Raw genomic sequence first — 16,365 nt, forward strand, 5'->3', positions numbered from 1 at the left:
GCAGTTGCTTGTCGCTGGCGGAATAGCATCGGAGAACGTGAAACCGCTTTATTCAGTGTTTTTACCGGTTTTAATTACTGTTCATTTGTTTTGAAGAAGAAGACACTTCTGTGGATATTCTGACTCCCAGTAAAAACCTCCTGATCACTGAAGGAATACTAACCGGAAGAAGTTTCAGCCAGTTGCAATCCTCATCACTAGATGCCACTAAAACCCCCTAAATTGTACACATTGCTTTCATCTCTAAACACAATCTACAGCCAAAGTTATTCTTGCATGTTTATGTGATTTTAGTTCTATATTTTTTCATATCTTGGGTACTGTGAAGCCAGTCTGCCAAGAAAAAACCTTGACATTTGCTCATGCAGTGACAACCTTTTCAAAGCTTTATCATTGACAGGTTTGATAAAGCCACCACTGTTCACCAAACATCACCCTGGTCCTGCACCAAGTACCCCCTGCAGGGTGATGGCTTTGGCTCTCGGGTCACTGACCTTCATGGCAGACCTTTGCTGCATACAATCTAAGAGCGCTGTGTGAAGATGGTGTGCAGAGCTCCATACTGTGTGACAAAGCCCAGTGAAGGTGACACCTAATAGAAAAATGGGAGGCTGCAGAATCACTTTAAGGGACAGCATTCTGGCTAATGTAGTATATACCATTCTGAAATAAAAGCTCAAATACAGCCTCAAACAATAACTGAGTCTTAGCTCTGTTTAGACAACAAAGAGCCGGTCCGAAATAATGCAGGGCAATAAACAAATTACTAGTACCTTTACTGTAATGGCTTGCATGGTGCATTGTGTGCATCACCACAGCATCATTTCCATCAGTACAACAACACAGTGATGATTCACTCAAGCTCTCTGTATCTGAGCTGCTCTTTTTCCAACAGAAATAACATTTTCACTCAATGATGAAGTCATTCTCACTGCTTACACACTTCCTGCAAATGTTTCCCAATGAAAGCAAAACCATGTTTTTTAATACTAATTAGGAGAAAAATAGAGACACTGTTCACTTGATACACTTACAGTAAAATAATTTCGATGGTTGGCTATCTGATCCAAGAGTATTTTAGTGAGTAGGCAGCAGGTCGATATGAAGACATGAAAAATCTGCACTATGTCAGCAGGCGAGTTACATCTCTAAATTACACACTAATAAATATTTGCATCTCGGCTTAAGTAGCGTGCCTGAGGCTACGCTGGCTGGTGCTAGCATAACATACGTGAATCTCCCATTGAACTTTTAATGATCTAGTTACATTGAGGGTAATGAGGGCGCCAGATTTGTTCAAGGAAGAAGAATATGTGAAATTATAGGAGACAATATCACCGGCTGTGTGCATCAATTCTACTGTTCATCTGAGTCTGACGTGTACAATGCCAAATAGGTCAAGAGCTCTTTCAAAGTCAACATAACTGAAAAAAACACAAAGTTTTCCTTGTAATTAATAAAAACTGCAGTTATTTCCAAGAAAACGGAAGTAGGAAATGTAGAAAAGTGCACTCAGTAATGCACTCAGCAGAGTGCAGATCAATCTGATTGCAGCCACTTTACACAATTCTTGTAATTCCAGCAGATGCAGCACAGCGTATTTTAAAGCGTTCAGGGCTACGCACCTTGTCTGTTTGTAATTATATGTATGAGTATGACTGTATTTTTAACAACTAGAACACAGCCACAAATCTTTGATCCATGTCAGTCACAACTGGACTTTTAACGGTGTTACCTTTGTCTGTCGGCTACAGCACACCGAAGTAGAAAATAATATCAATAAACAACAACAAAAAAAAAAACAGACAAACAAGCCAATTTCTGGAAAACGTCCTTCCCCTATTGGCCTGTTAAGACGAGTTGGCAGTCAGTAATGACATAAAACAGCAAATAAAACAGTTTTTTCAACAGTTGTGAATCACTGCACCACAAGACGTACGAGCACACAGTAATAAATGTGCACACAAAATATTAGGCTGATTGGTCCAGTACTTGGTGAGATTAGCTGTGGACAAACGTTAAAAAACACACAACCAAATGCACGATGCCCTCGGGAAAGGAAATAAAATCTTGCTGACACAAGAACTGTTGGCTCTTCCACAACAAAAGTTTTTGCCCAATGCTTCTCCCAAAATTTTCAGATGTAAAAGAACATGATAAGCACCTGGACACACCGGAAAATGTGACGTTAACAACAGATACACTTGGTGTTGGCTAGATTTGAATTCAGTCATAGTGATGAATTCTTTTGTGATCACGCTCTTATATGTCATACTTGAAGGGGTTTATTGTGGAACAACTGAGAAAGTGTTCAGTTTGCCTCGACAGAAAACTGCAAAGTCATTCAGACATTGCAAATGGGAGCAAATAAAAAACTCAGAAAGCTTCTCACAGAAAATAAAATAATATATATATGTAATAATACCTACATAATAGGTGGATGCAGAGATAAAGGCCTGTCTTTAATGATAGCCTGACTCTTATAAAGGTCTGGCTCTCTCTTTATTTCAGATAAATAAAGGCTTACACCACAATTTTAGAATTCATATTCATAAAATGAATGAATGCCCAACCATCAGGTAATTAGCTAAATTGATGAAAACTACAGATCCTGGTGAATACGTACTGTGGATGACACAAAGGTAGAGACAGCTCTAAGTAAATCACATGAAGCTAATTGTGGCGAGGACGAAGAAGAGATGTGACATCAAGCACAAACGTACCTTCTGGTCGTGACTGTAGGCTAAGGCCCAGTCCTCTTCAGTGGGATGGAATAAAAGGCTCAAGACGTAGAAAGTGAGGCGGTACTTCTGGAAACTGGCTCCCTCATCAGAGCTGATGAGCACGCTGCTTTCAAACTCGGGATCTGTCAACACCATAATCTGAGAGAAGAGAGGGAGGAGAAGGAGAGTAGGTATGAGTTTTTGAAGACGGGAGTGAAAAAAAAAAAGATTGAAGGGCGAGTTTGAGTAAAGAGGTGGAAAGATAGGGAGATGAGAGAAGGTAGAAGAGAGATGTTAGAGGCTGGAGCAGTGTCAGCAGAAAAGGCCTGGCTTTTGGCACACGTCAGGCTTATTCTTGGCAAACAGCTCCTCTATACAGTGTATCCAGCTTCGTTTCTTGAGTGTAGCTCTGGCACTTCTGTTGCCATGGCTCTGTGACTCTTCCTGTGCACTGACGTGAAGACTTGGAGTTTTCATCATCTCTCCAAAATAGGATGAAGGTAACAAGAGGTGAAATAATGCGTAAACCAGAACTGCCCGGGAAAAAAAAAAAAACACATGAAGAACACAGGTGGGCTGAATAAACTGTCCTAATCCAGAGCAGAAGAGCGATAAAGCTTGTAGTCTAGTTACAGTTAAGTGCTGTACAAACAACAGATCAGGCAGCCATGCATGACTCCACGTATACAGTATGTTATTTTCTTTATCAGCTCGTCCTTTAGTGTGTAATTTCTTAGCATTTCTCTCTCCAATAAAATTCTAATTTCAAATATAACAGCACCACAGTGGTAGGGGCCCTAATTTCATGCTTGGAATATTTTTGCCAGAGCTATCACAGTTATTACAGAATTCAATAAGAACAGGAATTTCACAATGCATATTTCCGTCAGCTAATGACATTTAGAGTCTTTGTGGAAGCTGATAAAATAGTCACAGGAATTCCTACATGACTAAAGAGGAAGTGTGTGAATAGGTGTAATATATTTTAAGAAAGTTGTATTCTTTTGTATCAGACTATGCTATTGAATACAGTTACATTCATTCATTTTAAAAGGTTACATATTCAGATGTTGCAAAAGAAATTATGTTCAGTATAGGGCTGTGCAATATGGAGAATATCAAATGCCATAATATTTTTGACCAAAAAACTTATATCAGCGATACTTTAACAAAATTGTAGGACTGACTATTGGTGCTTTCAGAAAATGCTGACACAATTAGAAATTTGATAATCATCAGTGATGTGGGTATAATAACTAAGTGGGTAACGCCAAATTATAAACAGTCAAAGATCAGGACGTTATATCACAATATATCACTTTATTGTAATGTAGCCTTTAAAACCAACAACAATTTACATTATTACAATATCCAGTCTTGTATCACACTATCAATATAATATCAATATATTCCTCAGCCTTAGCTGAGTACATTTAGCATTTTGCAGGTTTAATTTACAGGATTTGCATTATTACACATAAATCAATAAAGGTGATCATTTCAACTGCATATGCTGCTATAGAGTGACTACATTCCTTATCCGCTCAAAATTAGAATTTAAATGATAAAAGCTCGTCTGTTGCAAGACAGATTGACCCTTTGCTAAGCTCCGCCCCTTTGTGATGGTCCGTCAAGCTGACAAATTGAGCATAGAGCTCACACTGTAACTTACGGCACTCCCTGAAGAAATCTTATCTAATTTGAGGGACGTGATTACACAGAAACACACACAGAAGGGTCTACAATATGTGCATGAAGGACCAACAACAGGTTAAAAAGATATAATTAGAAGCCAAAGCCTAACATACAGATCACAGTATACAAGTGAACCACCACATCGCCTGGCAATCGGGACAGAAGAAGATGAAAATAAAGGGAAACTTTGCCGATATTCAACCAGCTGTGTGCAGCCATGTGTCATTGCAGTGTGCCCAGATGAAAACTGAACAGTGTTTAGCTTCCCCCCATGCCGCCGCCTGCGCACAGTCCTCCGCTGGCTGACCGGCTGGAAGCTCCGAGGGAGGACCAGGCACTGGGGGAAGCAAAAGTTTTGATTATAGGTATTTTCTCCCTTGTCTTTGCATATACAAAAATGCATGTGTTTTTGAAGTACTGAGCATAAACCCAATGTGATTATACTGCATGAAAATCTGTAAATGCAAGTTTTGATATAGTTTTGCTGTTATAAACCATGGTCCCCATTTACTTCCATTCATAAAGAATGTTTGCCTTTGCCTCCGTTTTGGATTCTCCATTTACTGTGGAGGCATGCAAGAAGAACAAAAGTTTTCTTTACAAATTTAAGGTAACATGCCAGAAGCAACACAAATGATCATTTTGCAGGTGTATTCCTTTAACATAAGTTCTTCTTTGAACGCAGATGTATTCCTGAGGTAGCAATCGAAATCAGTCACAAGAAGGGGCGGGGCGCTATACTCTGAGCGACACGCAGCATGTGGTATTAAGTATTTATTCTGTTTTTAAGGAACACATGCTGTATGTTTATTGTCCGAGTTTGTTTTGCCCTGTGTGTTGAGCCACATCTAAAACTATTATCTGTCACGACAGACAGTTTTCTGAATCTGAATCATGAGCTCATAGTTCATCCAACACCTTGTTTGAAGGTCCTCTCTCTCTCCATGCCCCCCAGCACTCGGGCTCCAGTCCTGAAAACCGAAAAGCTGAGGGGAACTGTAGGTGGTCATGGCGAGCCAACCCCTTCATATAATTCAATAATTTGTTCTATTATGCAGCCTTAAATGTTTATCTCAGTTTTGAGTCTTTTATCTAACTTACGCTACAGTACAACACAGATGCCTCTATAAGGACTGGGAGGTGGGATTGTGGGTTAGGCTGTGCTTGCGGCCCAAATGACTGCGTTTTCGCTCGTCAATTCAATTTGAATTGGAAAAACAGCAGCACATTTGTCACTGACAAAAATGCGAGCCCTCTTTCCAGAGCTTTAACCAGGAACCCTCCCTGGTGGTGATTTAGATAAATTGTTTTTCATTAAGCACCAATAAACAGGCAGCACATTCTCAACCTGGATTTCTCATTGGCTCAGGCTCACCAATCTTGCCCCCGTGCGATGCCAAGACCTCCCTGTATCTGCCAGTGTCTTTGGAGCTTGTCAGATGTATTTAACATTTTTTAAGGAGTAATCATACAATCTAACATATTATTGTACGCGGAGGCATCTATTGCAAGTGGGAAATTACTATACACAATGCCTTACTTTGAGCCAAATGTCAGGACTTTCAGTTAAATAGAAAAAATGAGATTACTTAAGAGTTAAACTGTAGGTTTTAAACTGAAATGTACCCTTGCCATTCAAGCGTTGTACTCAGCCATGAGTGTTATTTCCCCTCTCTATGCTCTCTATGTAACTGTATCCTTCAACTGCAGTGCTTTCAGCTCATCTTTTCTCAAGCCTCGATTCAGGGAGGCTCATAATTTGCTCTTTTAATACTGGGAACGGGGCCTAGAAAGCATTGTCATATTTGCTTTACTCATTTACCACCATGTAAGTGTGAAAACAGCCACATTATTTCCCAACCTTACACATTATCGTAACAAGCCAGTTTCTGTCTGTCGCCTCTGCGATTAGAAAGAACCCACAAACCAATTCAAGGCCAATACAAAGGCGGGGACAGGAGCGGTGGCCAATTTCTCTCCTGCCTACTAAAACAATCACCCTCAAACAATAATTACTCACTTCCAAAATCACAGTGACCGATAGCATTAGCAGGGGGTGATTAAGATTTCCCTCACAGCAGAGCACTCAGCCTTTGTGAGGAAGCGGGCGAGTGAGGAGGGTAACAATACTGAATCGATAAAGGGTTGGAGGGATAACCGTTGTGTTTTATCAGCCTGATGTTGAGCTGTGCATAAGCTGGAGCACAGAGATAGAAGCCGGTAGTTGTCGGATCATGGGGTAAGTGAAGGTATGGATCAGAGATGGAGGGGAAAGAGACACCCTGCAGGAAATGAATCACGTCACGCCAGATCAATTGAGCTTAGTCTGTCTTTGACAGAGAGGTTTTAACAGAGATTCGTCGCTGCAATGTGCTCATTAACCAAGGATCAGGACTTAATCACCCACATCTAGCTATCATGTTTTCACTGTCTTGCTTCCTAAATGGTGTTTTAAATGTGCATGTCTTTATTTTAAAATTAACCCAATCTTGCAGCCGTTCAAGCAGTTCAAGGACTGAACACACATCGAGCTTCGAGCAAGACATCAAAATGCAGCCGACAAGATTCATGGGAGGTGTCATTTTCAGCGGCCTTGCGCTAAATGTCATTACTATCATTCAAATCTATAACGTGACATTGTTAAAGGTCAGAGCTCCTCCTTTTTTCTTGGACAATGTAGGAGAGAAAAAATTCTACATATGCTTCTTCAATCATCGCAGTGGAAATATAACGATTCTTTTATTGTGGTTCAAAGGAATACCTCAAAGAGCATCAGATGATTATATTTTACAGTAAATGATTAGGCATCCAGACTGTTCCTTTTCATCCGCTAGAACACAAGCAGATGCTAAATAAGGCCACGAAGATGCGAGGACACAACATAGTAGCCAGCAGAAAGGCAGACTTTCATCCATCTGTAGGAGGGCAAAATCGAAATAATTGGATCAGAGATAAGGTGCGGAGGGGGAATCGGACCATGGGCAGAGCCAGAGGTCAACCATTAGAGTAAAATATTCTCCTGTGATTGTTACTAGTTCTCGGCTGTGATGACTCACACAGGAACATGCACACAATAAAATGTTGCTTTTGTTTCAATAGAAACTAGAAATACCTCCACACTGTTGTATGTCTCTGTGCACCAGCCTGCTTGCAGTTTACCTCCATGTCTGTGAAAACATGGATGCCTCGCACACAGAAGATCCATACAATCAGTACAGTTTCAAGGTCATTCTTGACGGTTCTTGAGTTATGGCCAAAAACATGCTGTATGAGGTTACCCTGACCTTGACCTTTAACCTTTGACTTACGACAACCAGATTCCAAACAGTTCATTCTTGAGTCAAAACGAGCGTTTGTGCCGAATTTGAGTAAACTCCCTCAAGGCCATCGTTAGATGTTACATTCAAGTAAATGAGGTGGATACAAGGTCACTGTGACCTTGACCTTTGAATATCAAATTCTAATCAGATCACTGTTGAATCCAAGTAACTGTTTGTGTCAAATTTGAATAAATTCCCTATAGGTGTTCTTGAGATATCACTTTCACAATGATAAGTCTGATGAGGTCAGAGTGACCTTGACCTTTGACCACCAACATCTAATCAGTTCATTCTTGGGCGTACTTGAACATTTGTGTTAAATTTGAAGAAATTCCCTCAAGGTGTTCTTGAGATATCACTTTCACAACAATAAGTCTGATGAGGTCACAGTGACCTTGACCTTTGACCACCGACATCTAATCAGCTCATTCTTGAGTGTACTCTAAAGTTTTTGCCAAACTTACAGAAATTCCCTCAAGGCGTTCCTGAGATATCACATTCACAAGAATGAGAGGAATACTATTTCACAGTGGCCTTGACCTTTGACCTGATACCACCAAAATCTAATCAGCTCATTGCTGAGTCCAGGAGAATGTCTGTGCAAAATTTGAAGAAATTCCCTAGAGGTGTTGAAATATTACATTCATTGAATGTCTTGAATATACTTTGGAGGAACTGATATCGGAACTATTGTTCCTGAGTATTTACATTCTGTTTATTGTGCTGTACAAGTGTGAATTACCTCCTTGGGGCGTTAACACAGTTTATCTAATCTTATATAACTAAAATACCAAAAAAAAGTGCCTCACATGAGCAACAGAGAGAGCCTCAGGGACTACATTCCTGCTGTGCCCTTGATGTGAAATTAAATTTTTCCCACATAAAACAGGCAGGAGGAGTGAGTCATGAGGAGTAATCAGCGCTGCCTATGATCTGTTCCTCGTCCTGACGTGGTGTAGCTCAACAGTTCTGCGATCCCATTAACTCCTGCACCATGCAAACATATTCAGGGTCAGTACCTTGGCTCGGCCTTGAGAAAGTGAAGCTGATGAACCCGAGCACCTCCACAACTCTAGGCACGTCCTCCCTACACAGGGGGAGTCGAGCTTTATTTTCTTAAGTCTCTCGATGCCACCCTTCATTTTTTAAATTTATTTATTTATTCAACTTTTGTCTGACCAGGTAGGGCAAAATTATTATTTTCAAGGATAACATGTTTGGTTTTTTTGCAACACCTGTCATATGGCAACAAAACTGTCAATTTTATTAACAGGTGGCCAAGACTTTCTCTTCACTACATCATTATGCTGATGTTCTATGGCGTAAAGTTTAAATTTTTTTCATAGTTTCTTAAATCTGACCTGTCTATCTTACCTGCGTATTCATCTTCAGATGTGTTCTGGAGGAAAAAAATAAGTCTGCATACTAAACACTCCAAACAAACTCTTTCTCTTTCCTACAATTTTAGCATATAAATTAAAAGAAATTTGTTATTTTGATTCACAGCACCTATTTCTAAATGCCACTTTTTCTTGTTGTTGTGCTGCTGGATGTTTACATGTTTTATAGCACGATTATAAGACTAAGAGATCTGTTGCTATATGTGGCAATTAAAAAAACCTTTTTTCATATTTACTGATACGGTCTTTATATTCATATCGCACTAAATAAAACAGAAAATCTGTGAAAAAATAGTATCACTCTGACTACTCTATTGTCTCTGTTGTCACTTCAAATGGCCAAACCTCAAGAGCAAAAAGCAAACAATCAGAGCTGCGGAGTCTCTAATGCAGCTGTAAACACGCCAATCACTGCTCATGAACTGTGGACAAGCTGTCAAAGGAGGCAGCACTGATGAAATATAAATCCAAATTTTGTTAATATTTTTTGCCTTAAATGTTTGATATTTTAGTGTACTGTTTAGCAGTAAAATGAGAAAGTTGATCCAGCTGGTTTACAGTGCTTGGTACTTTGTCGAATATTTTTTTTTTGAAATATATATATATATATATATATATATATATATATATATATATATATATATATATATATACATATTAAGTGACTAATAGAAACAACAATTATTGAAACTGATTGAACTGAAACTTTTTTTCTCTGTAGGGATCCTTTCCATAATGTTGTCAAACACTTACAATACTCATTGCAGCCTGTTTCCCCACTGCAAGCTGCAGTGCTCTCACTACATACTGGACAAACTTTAAATGATTTTGTTTCCATTAGTTACTTTAACACAAAAACATGGGAAAATATGGTACAGGTTTGTCCAAGTTAGCAATCATTAGCCACTAAAAGCTACAGTACTCATCATACCACACTAAGTCAGACTGCCATTTTTTAATTAAACTTTTCATTTGCAAGAGGAAATTATCTGATTTTTTCTTTCTTTCAAAGTTTCAAATTATCTCCGTTTAAGCTTATCAGCTCATTTATTTTTTCAGCTGCAGTCAAGTTAAAAACAATTCTCTGGTACTTTTTCTACAAATACTGCAAGAATCATAAAAAATATTCTATAATTTAACCTAATGCTCGTGGAATATATCTAATGTTCATTTTGCCGTTCTTAATTGATTCCCAATTTGTAAATGCAGATGAACTCTTTTGCGGTTGAAATAGTGAAACCATAAGAGGAATGACATTATTGCAACTAATTGCCCCAAATTGTCATATCAAGCTCCCTTTAAAACAATCATGTTAATGTCTCCAGCTCTGCTTTACCAGAAGAACACGTCAGTGTTATGCTGTGTTAATTTCATCTCCTCCATATGCATACAATCTGTTGTAATTGACAGTGCAATGCTAATAAGAGCTGGGTCAATTATTATTTTTTATTTATTTATTTTTTTTCATGATAGTTATTTTCTTTTACAGATACAGTTTGTTGACTGGGAACATATTGACATGGAAACAGCCTTGGGGCTGTCTACAGATAAAGACTAGAACCAAGCTGCTTACAGCACCCTGACCTCTTGGCTACATTTCCACTTTATCAAATTGTTGCTCGGAGCACCAGATGACTGGAGTTCACCACTTGAGGGCAAATCAGATTTACCGCCTGGCTGTGAGCTGTGAATCACAGTACAGAAAAGTGAAGGGATTCAGAATGTTTCCTGTACGTGGACTTATACAGTACGTGATGCAGGGATGAGCATAATCTTTCAGGGGATCAGTTATCTGCACAATTCAATTCAGCTAATGTGAGCTGGATATGAATTTTTCATAGCAGGAAGGTTCTTAGACCATTATTTCATTAAATTAAATTAAGAGAAAACTGAGGCAGATGGTAGAAAATGCAGTGCAATACTGATCAGTTAACTAAATTCTTAGAATGTCAGAAAAAAAATAAAATGAAAAGTAATTGACAGAACTCTTGGGCAGATTAAAGACGCTGGCAGATGGTTAGCAGCTGGCAATGTGCATACTTTTTTTCTGTGTCTTTTTACGGCCTGAAATTCTGAAAATTTAAGTTTTGGTGGTTGCCAGAAACATTCTTATGCAGGAAGGAAGAAATGCTGTTAAAAACATAATGCCCATCGTGTCCAGATAAACTGTACCATGAACTCTCAAAGAAAAGGTAGGCTAATATGCAAATGCTGCAGGTAATGGAAGTCAAGTATAAATATTTGAGAAGGTGTGGAATTGCCTTTGATCTACATTATAGCTCACATAGGAAATTCAGCATAATGTAAATTTCCACAGCACTCATTACCTCTGTAGAATCACTGAGTCATGTCGCACTCACCACTCAACACCACTCAGCCACATTTCCTTTATTAAATAAATTTAATCTTATTCTACTTTGCCATTTTTCAAATAGGTTATAAACTACTGTCGATTACACTATAGATTTTCTGCAGATGTTTCAAATTCACAGCCTCACATCACATCAAATTACACATCAAATTATTTACACCTTAAAACTCAGAGTTCTCAATTCAATATCAATCTCTGTGGTGCCATAATGCTTAAAAGAGTCGTATGTAAGATTAAGGGGGACTCAGTGGCAACTAGCGGTAGATTGCAGATTGCAACAAGCTGAAACTTCTCCCGGTTAGAATTTCTTCACTGTTCATCATTCAGGAGGATTTTACTGGAAGCCAAATTATCCGTCAAAACAAATGGACGAGTTGATTAAAAACAGTAAAAACAGTTTCACTTCACTAAATCTGGTCATTGCAAAGAGGCTATTAACTACAGTTGTTGTTGCGAGAATGCCAATGACCCTGTCTAGAGCCAGTGTTTGGTTCGTCCGTTATGGGCGACTGCAAAAACAACATGGCGATTTCTGAAGACAAGGAGCCACTTGTCTAGATATGAAAGGCCTATTCTAAGGTAATGAAAACACAATGATTCTTATTTTCAGGTGAGTATACATGAAAAAAAAACATAATTATATTATCACATTCCATTTCAGTCGACATACCCCCCTCAGTCCTTCACACTGAACCTTTAGCTCTCTGAAAGAAAGGTTATCTGAAGTATCATAATGAAGACTTACTGTTAAAATGTTATTATAAATGCTGTTTTGGGAAGCAGGTGCCCTTTTTACTTTAATGTTGGCCTGTGTGTGTGTATATATATATATATATATATACATAATAATTATCCTTAAATATTTGCATTTATAATACTGTATAGACATTCCCTGTACGTTCTGGTTGCATTTTAGTAAAGAGACTACAGAGAAATAAATATGCAAGATCGCTATAACCTTGCTTAAATAACAAAGTTTAATTTAGCCTGAGACTTTTGCACATTTCTGCAAAACAACTGTGTAGGAAGTATTGAGTGATGTTGACGGTAGCTTAAAAGCCATCACAAAAACGGCAACATGAAAATGGTTCAAGATAATTGGTGAATGATTTTTAGTTTTCATTTTTGTTATAAAAGACTAAGTAGCAAACAACTGTTGTACTGCAAGCACTGGTGTGGAAATGTATATTATCCTGAATTAGGTGAAAAGTTTTGATTTTGCAATAATAGCAAACAGCATCATACTCAAATAGAGGAAAATATTAACAAAAGGCAATCTCTTACATAAGCCCATCTTAAAAAAGGCCTGGTTCTCTGCAGTTGGGGCAAAAATTTGAGACTTTACAGCCTTTGAGCATTTTGAAAAAGAAAAACAGCTTGTCAGTAAACTAAAGAATCCACACAAATACTAAAAAATAAAAGACTTGCAACATCTCACCTTTCTCTTGTTAGTTGGACAGACGTACAGGTAGCTCAACACAGTCTTAGATCCGACTTTGTCGTTCATTCTCTCGTATGTGGAGCCGTAGTCCGTAGATCTAAATGGAGGAAACAAAAGGAAATACTGTAGCAAATAAACCAGACAAGTGCACAGTGAAAGTTTGCTTACAATCTAATGGGTAAACAAACAGACTAAAGATTACTGGGAATATGCACGATTCATGTCAAATGATATTGATTTTGCAGTGATGAAAAAGAATGCAATATCACACCCTGTGGTGAAACAACAAGCAGATGCAGGCTGGCGTGGTACTGCATTTCTACAGTTACTCTGTACAAGTAAAACCTCTGGCAATAGAACAAGAGAAGGTTAACCAATCATCTATCGCTGCCAACAAAAACGAACCATTCGGAAACGTCTGGGGACCCGGCACAGTAAATAATTAATTCTCTACCGATGACTACTATGAAATAAAATATGACGAGTGCAAAAACGTGGATGTTCTTGAACCCATGGGCTTTAATAATTTAACAGTGGGAATGAGCCTGTTAGCCAGCCTAGTCCCTAGAAACTCCACATGAATCCATCATCACTAGTAACTACCAAACCGGCCTTCAAGTAGAATATTACAGCATTTACAGGGGCTGTATTGGCATTTCTTTTTTTCCTGTGAAAGCTGCATTGATGCGGCCAGGATTTTCAAATATTTCTCTCTGTGGGGACAGCGACACCCACCCACAACTGTGACATAACTCCCATTTGGATTTGCAGTCTACTTCACAGTGTTGATGATACCTATTTCAGCATTTGTCCTTTTTTTAGTCAGAGCTCGCCGCTTGTGCTCCTTCAGAGGGAATGAGGTTTCGGTGAAATTGCAAAGAGATTTCTCTCATTCAAATTCACTCCCAAATGCCGGAGAGACACAGTGGTTGCTATGATTACAAAGCACAATAATGAGTCAGACAGACAGCATCATTTCCATCGCATATTCAAGTGGAGGTGTGGGGAGAAGTGCAGCACGGAGAATGATCCTGATTTGAAGCAGGGGCAGTGAACTATAAGGCTTGCCTCCGTGTAGCACTGCCGGAGCCTCCTGAGAGGAGACCTCATAAATAACATAGAAACATATGTTGTTTTTGGCATGACATGGATGAGAACAACTGCCAGGCGTGCCTTTATCGTGTAGTCATCACAATGCACAAGGTTACATTTCTTTAATGGAGAGTGGGGATGTCTTAGGTGCAGACTGCAGGGAGATGTCAGCTCTCAGATGTGGACTAAGATCACACACTCATACCTTGCACAAGAGAGCTAATCAATATGAAAAGGAAAATGACTTGCTGCCATTAATAAGTTTCTTGATTTATACTTGCCGTGGAGGTAAATGATGTCTGGCCATGTGATGTTATTACCTGACAGTTTACATTTTGCTTTCCTGTTCCCTGTTCTTCTGCTTGGTTAACTTGTAAAATTGTAAAAAGAATTAAAAAGAAACTGCATGGTGGCTGTAAACGTCCTTCAAAATACCAATAAAAAGAGATTTCAAAATGCCAAAAGTACATACTTACTATGATAAATGCACCACCTGCATACAGTGTGATTCTATATAATAGTGACATGATATAATAGTCATGTAGTAAATATCACCTTCTCATGCTAACAACATTCTTATAAAACTCAGTGTAGGAGGTTAAAGTCCCGTAAAACAGAAATTAGTGTTTAGCTTCTGTACTGGGAAATATAATTCCCACTGAATTGAATATTTGAGCAGTGTACAGTTAGAAAAGGGATATAACTTCCTTGGCATTTGATTACAACACTAAAAAGTGGGCAGACATAGAGTTGACTTTAGCCCCTTTTACAGTTCCTGTTCAAGGTGGAAGCATTCGGCCGTTATTTCGCCGCATCGTTCTGTATAAGAGGTACAGTTTTGGATTGGGGGGACGGAGTTGTCTCACCTTTAAGCCGACAGTGGAGATAGAAGCAGCACTGAATCAACGTCTATGGCTTTTTTTAAACTGTTCAACCTGGTTTTACAGAAAGAGAAAAATTCTGCTGGTTTTTTTTTTAGGGAAAATACTCTGATGCAGATTTTTGACAGATTTTGGCATGTCACAAAAGATAAATTAATAATTTGCACATGAACATGGGATTAAAACTTTGAAAATGTATTTTTCATATCAATGTTGAGCTCCAAAGTTATCTCCCAAGTCCAAATAGCTTTGCTGTTCAGTGCAGAATACCTTTTACTTTTGGTTTTGTTTTTCAGTTAAACTGAATTAACAACTTTACATAACAGCTCAGTTGATGACAATCATAGACTATTATGCCTAATAAATAGAATTAAGTTTTCACCAATGAAATTTAGAGAAAGTGAGCATCTTTGTTATAGGCTTAGAGCGCGTTCACAGCCAAACGTGGCCTGCCCTTGGCCTTTAATCAAGTTAAGTCTTCAGGAACTAACAAGTCCAATTTGACCTGAGTTGTACTTTTAAGCATTGTCAGTGATGCAGAGAGGATTATCCATGCTAATATTTCATTGCGCATTAATTACTGCTGTGCCTTGTTTCAATAAAATAGGCCTAATACTTCTTTTGTTCTTCAAAACGCTGGGCTTTGAACCCACACTTATAGATGGTAGCACACGCCTTTGTTTTAAGTTTCTCTTCACTGATTGTATGAACATTTAAGAGTCAATTTCAGATTCTACTGATTACTTTCGAGGATTATAGAGTCTAGTTTTTAATTATAATAGGATATGAAAATTCACCTCTGCTGCCCTGTCCTCTGTATTTCTCAGTCCACATGGCACTGGAAAAAGTCCTATTAGTGAGAAACCCCTGTCGTAAACTCTGGCAAACTGACACCAGCTGATCTCACCAGCACTCTGCTTGGCAACAAGAATAGGCAGGATGTAGCTTTTACTCTGGCGGATATCCGATACAATGACCAGTCAGACAGGATGATGTCTAAAGAGAGACATTTCTGCCTATTTGCTCTGCAAAAAAGATGGAGGTCTGGTGTGACTGCTGTCTGAAACCTGTCATTATCTCACAGCAGAGCATTTATTTTTTTGGGCTTGATTCTCTCAGCCTAACAGCTTGATTTTTTTGGTTGAAGCTTAGTGAAATAATATGATGGTTACTTATTGTAGCCATAGTTACATGAACACAGATATAGCTCTCCAGTCAGCAGCCCAGGATCTGCTGAATTTATGTCTAAGGTATATGTTTCCACCACGTCATGATGTATGCCCAATGCAGAATAATAATGTTAAGTGATGCATAGTGTAACCTTAGCAGCGGTGCACAAACTTAAAGCAACTACTACTGACAGAAGCACGTTCTGTCAGAACAGTGTTTTCCGTTATCGATGATGTCAATTATGTTGATGAATTGCCCCAGCCCTTTGAAAT

General features: G+C 38.7%; 1 protein-coding gene across 1 annotated transcript in view; it reads right to left on the reverse strand.

Moving 5' to 3' along the window:
- sorcs3a (sortilin related VPS10 domain containing receptor 3a) overlaps positions 1-16,365 on the reverse strand; it is a 319,849-nt gene that overhangs the window by 165,210 nt on the left and 138,274 nt on the right. The window contains exons 3-4 of the mRNA XM_042484973.2: positions 12,948-13,047; positions 2,724-2,882 (exon numbers count right to left, since the gene is read on the reverse strand). Of these exons, the coding sequence (XP_042340907.1) occupies positions 2,724-2,882; positions 12,948-13,047 (259 nt within the window). The remainder of the gene's footprint in view (positions 1-2,723; positions 2,883-12,947; positions 13,048-16,365) is intronic.

Source organism: Plectropomus leopardus, chromosome 3 (assembly GCF_026936395.1).
Source record: "Plectropomus leopardus strain MGB_pleo_1.0 chromosome 3, ASM2693639v1, whole genome shotgun sequence".
NCBI classification, from domain to species: domain Eukaryota; kingdom Metazoa; phylum Chordata; class Actinopteri; order Perciformes; family Serranidae; genus Plectropomus; species Plectropomus leopardus.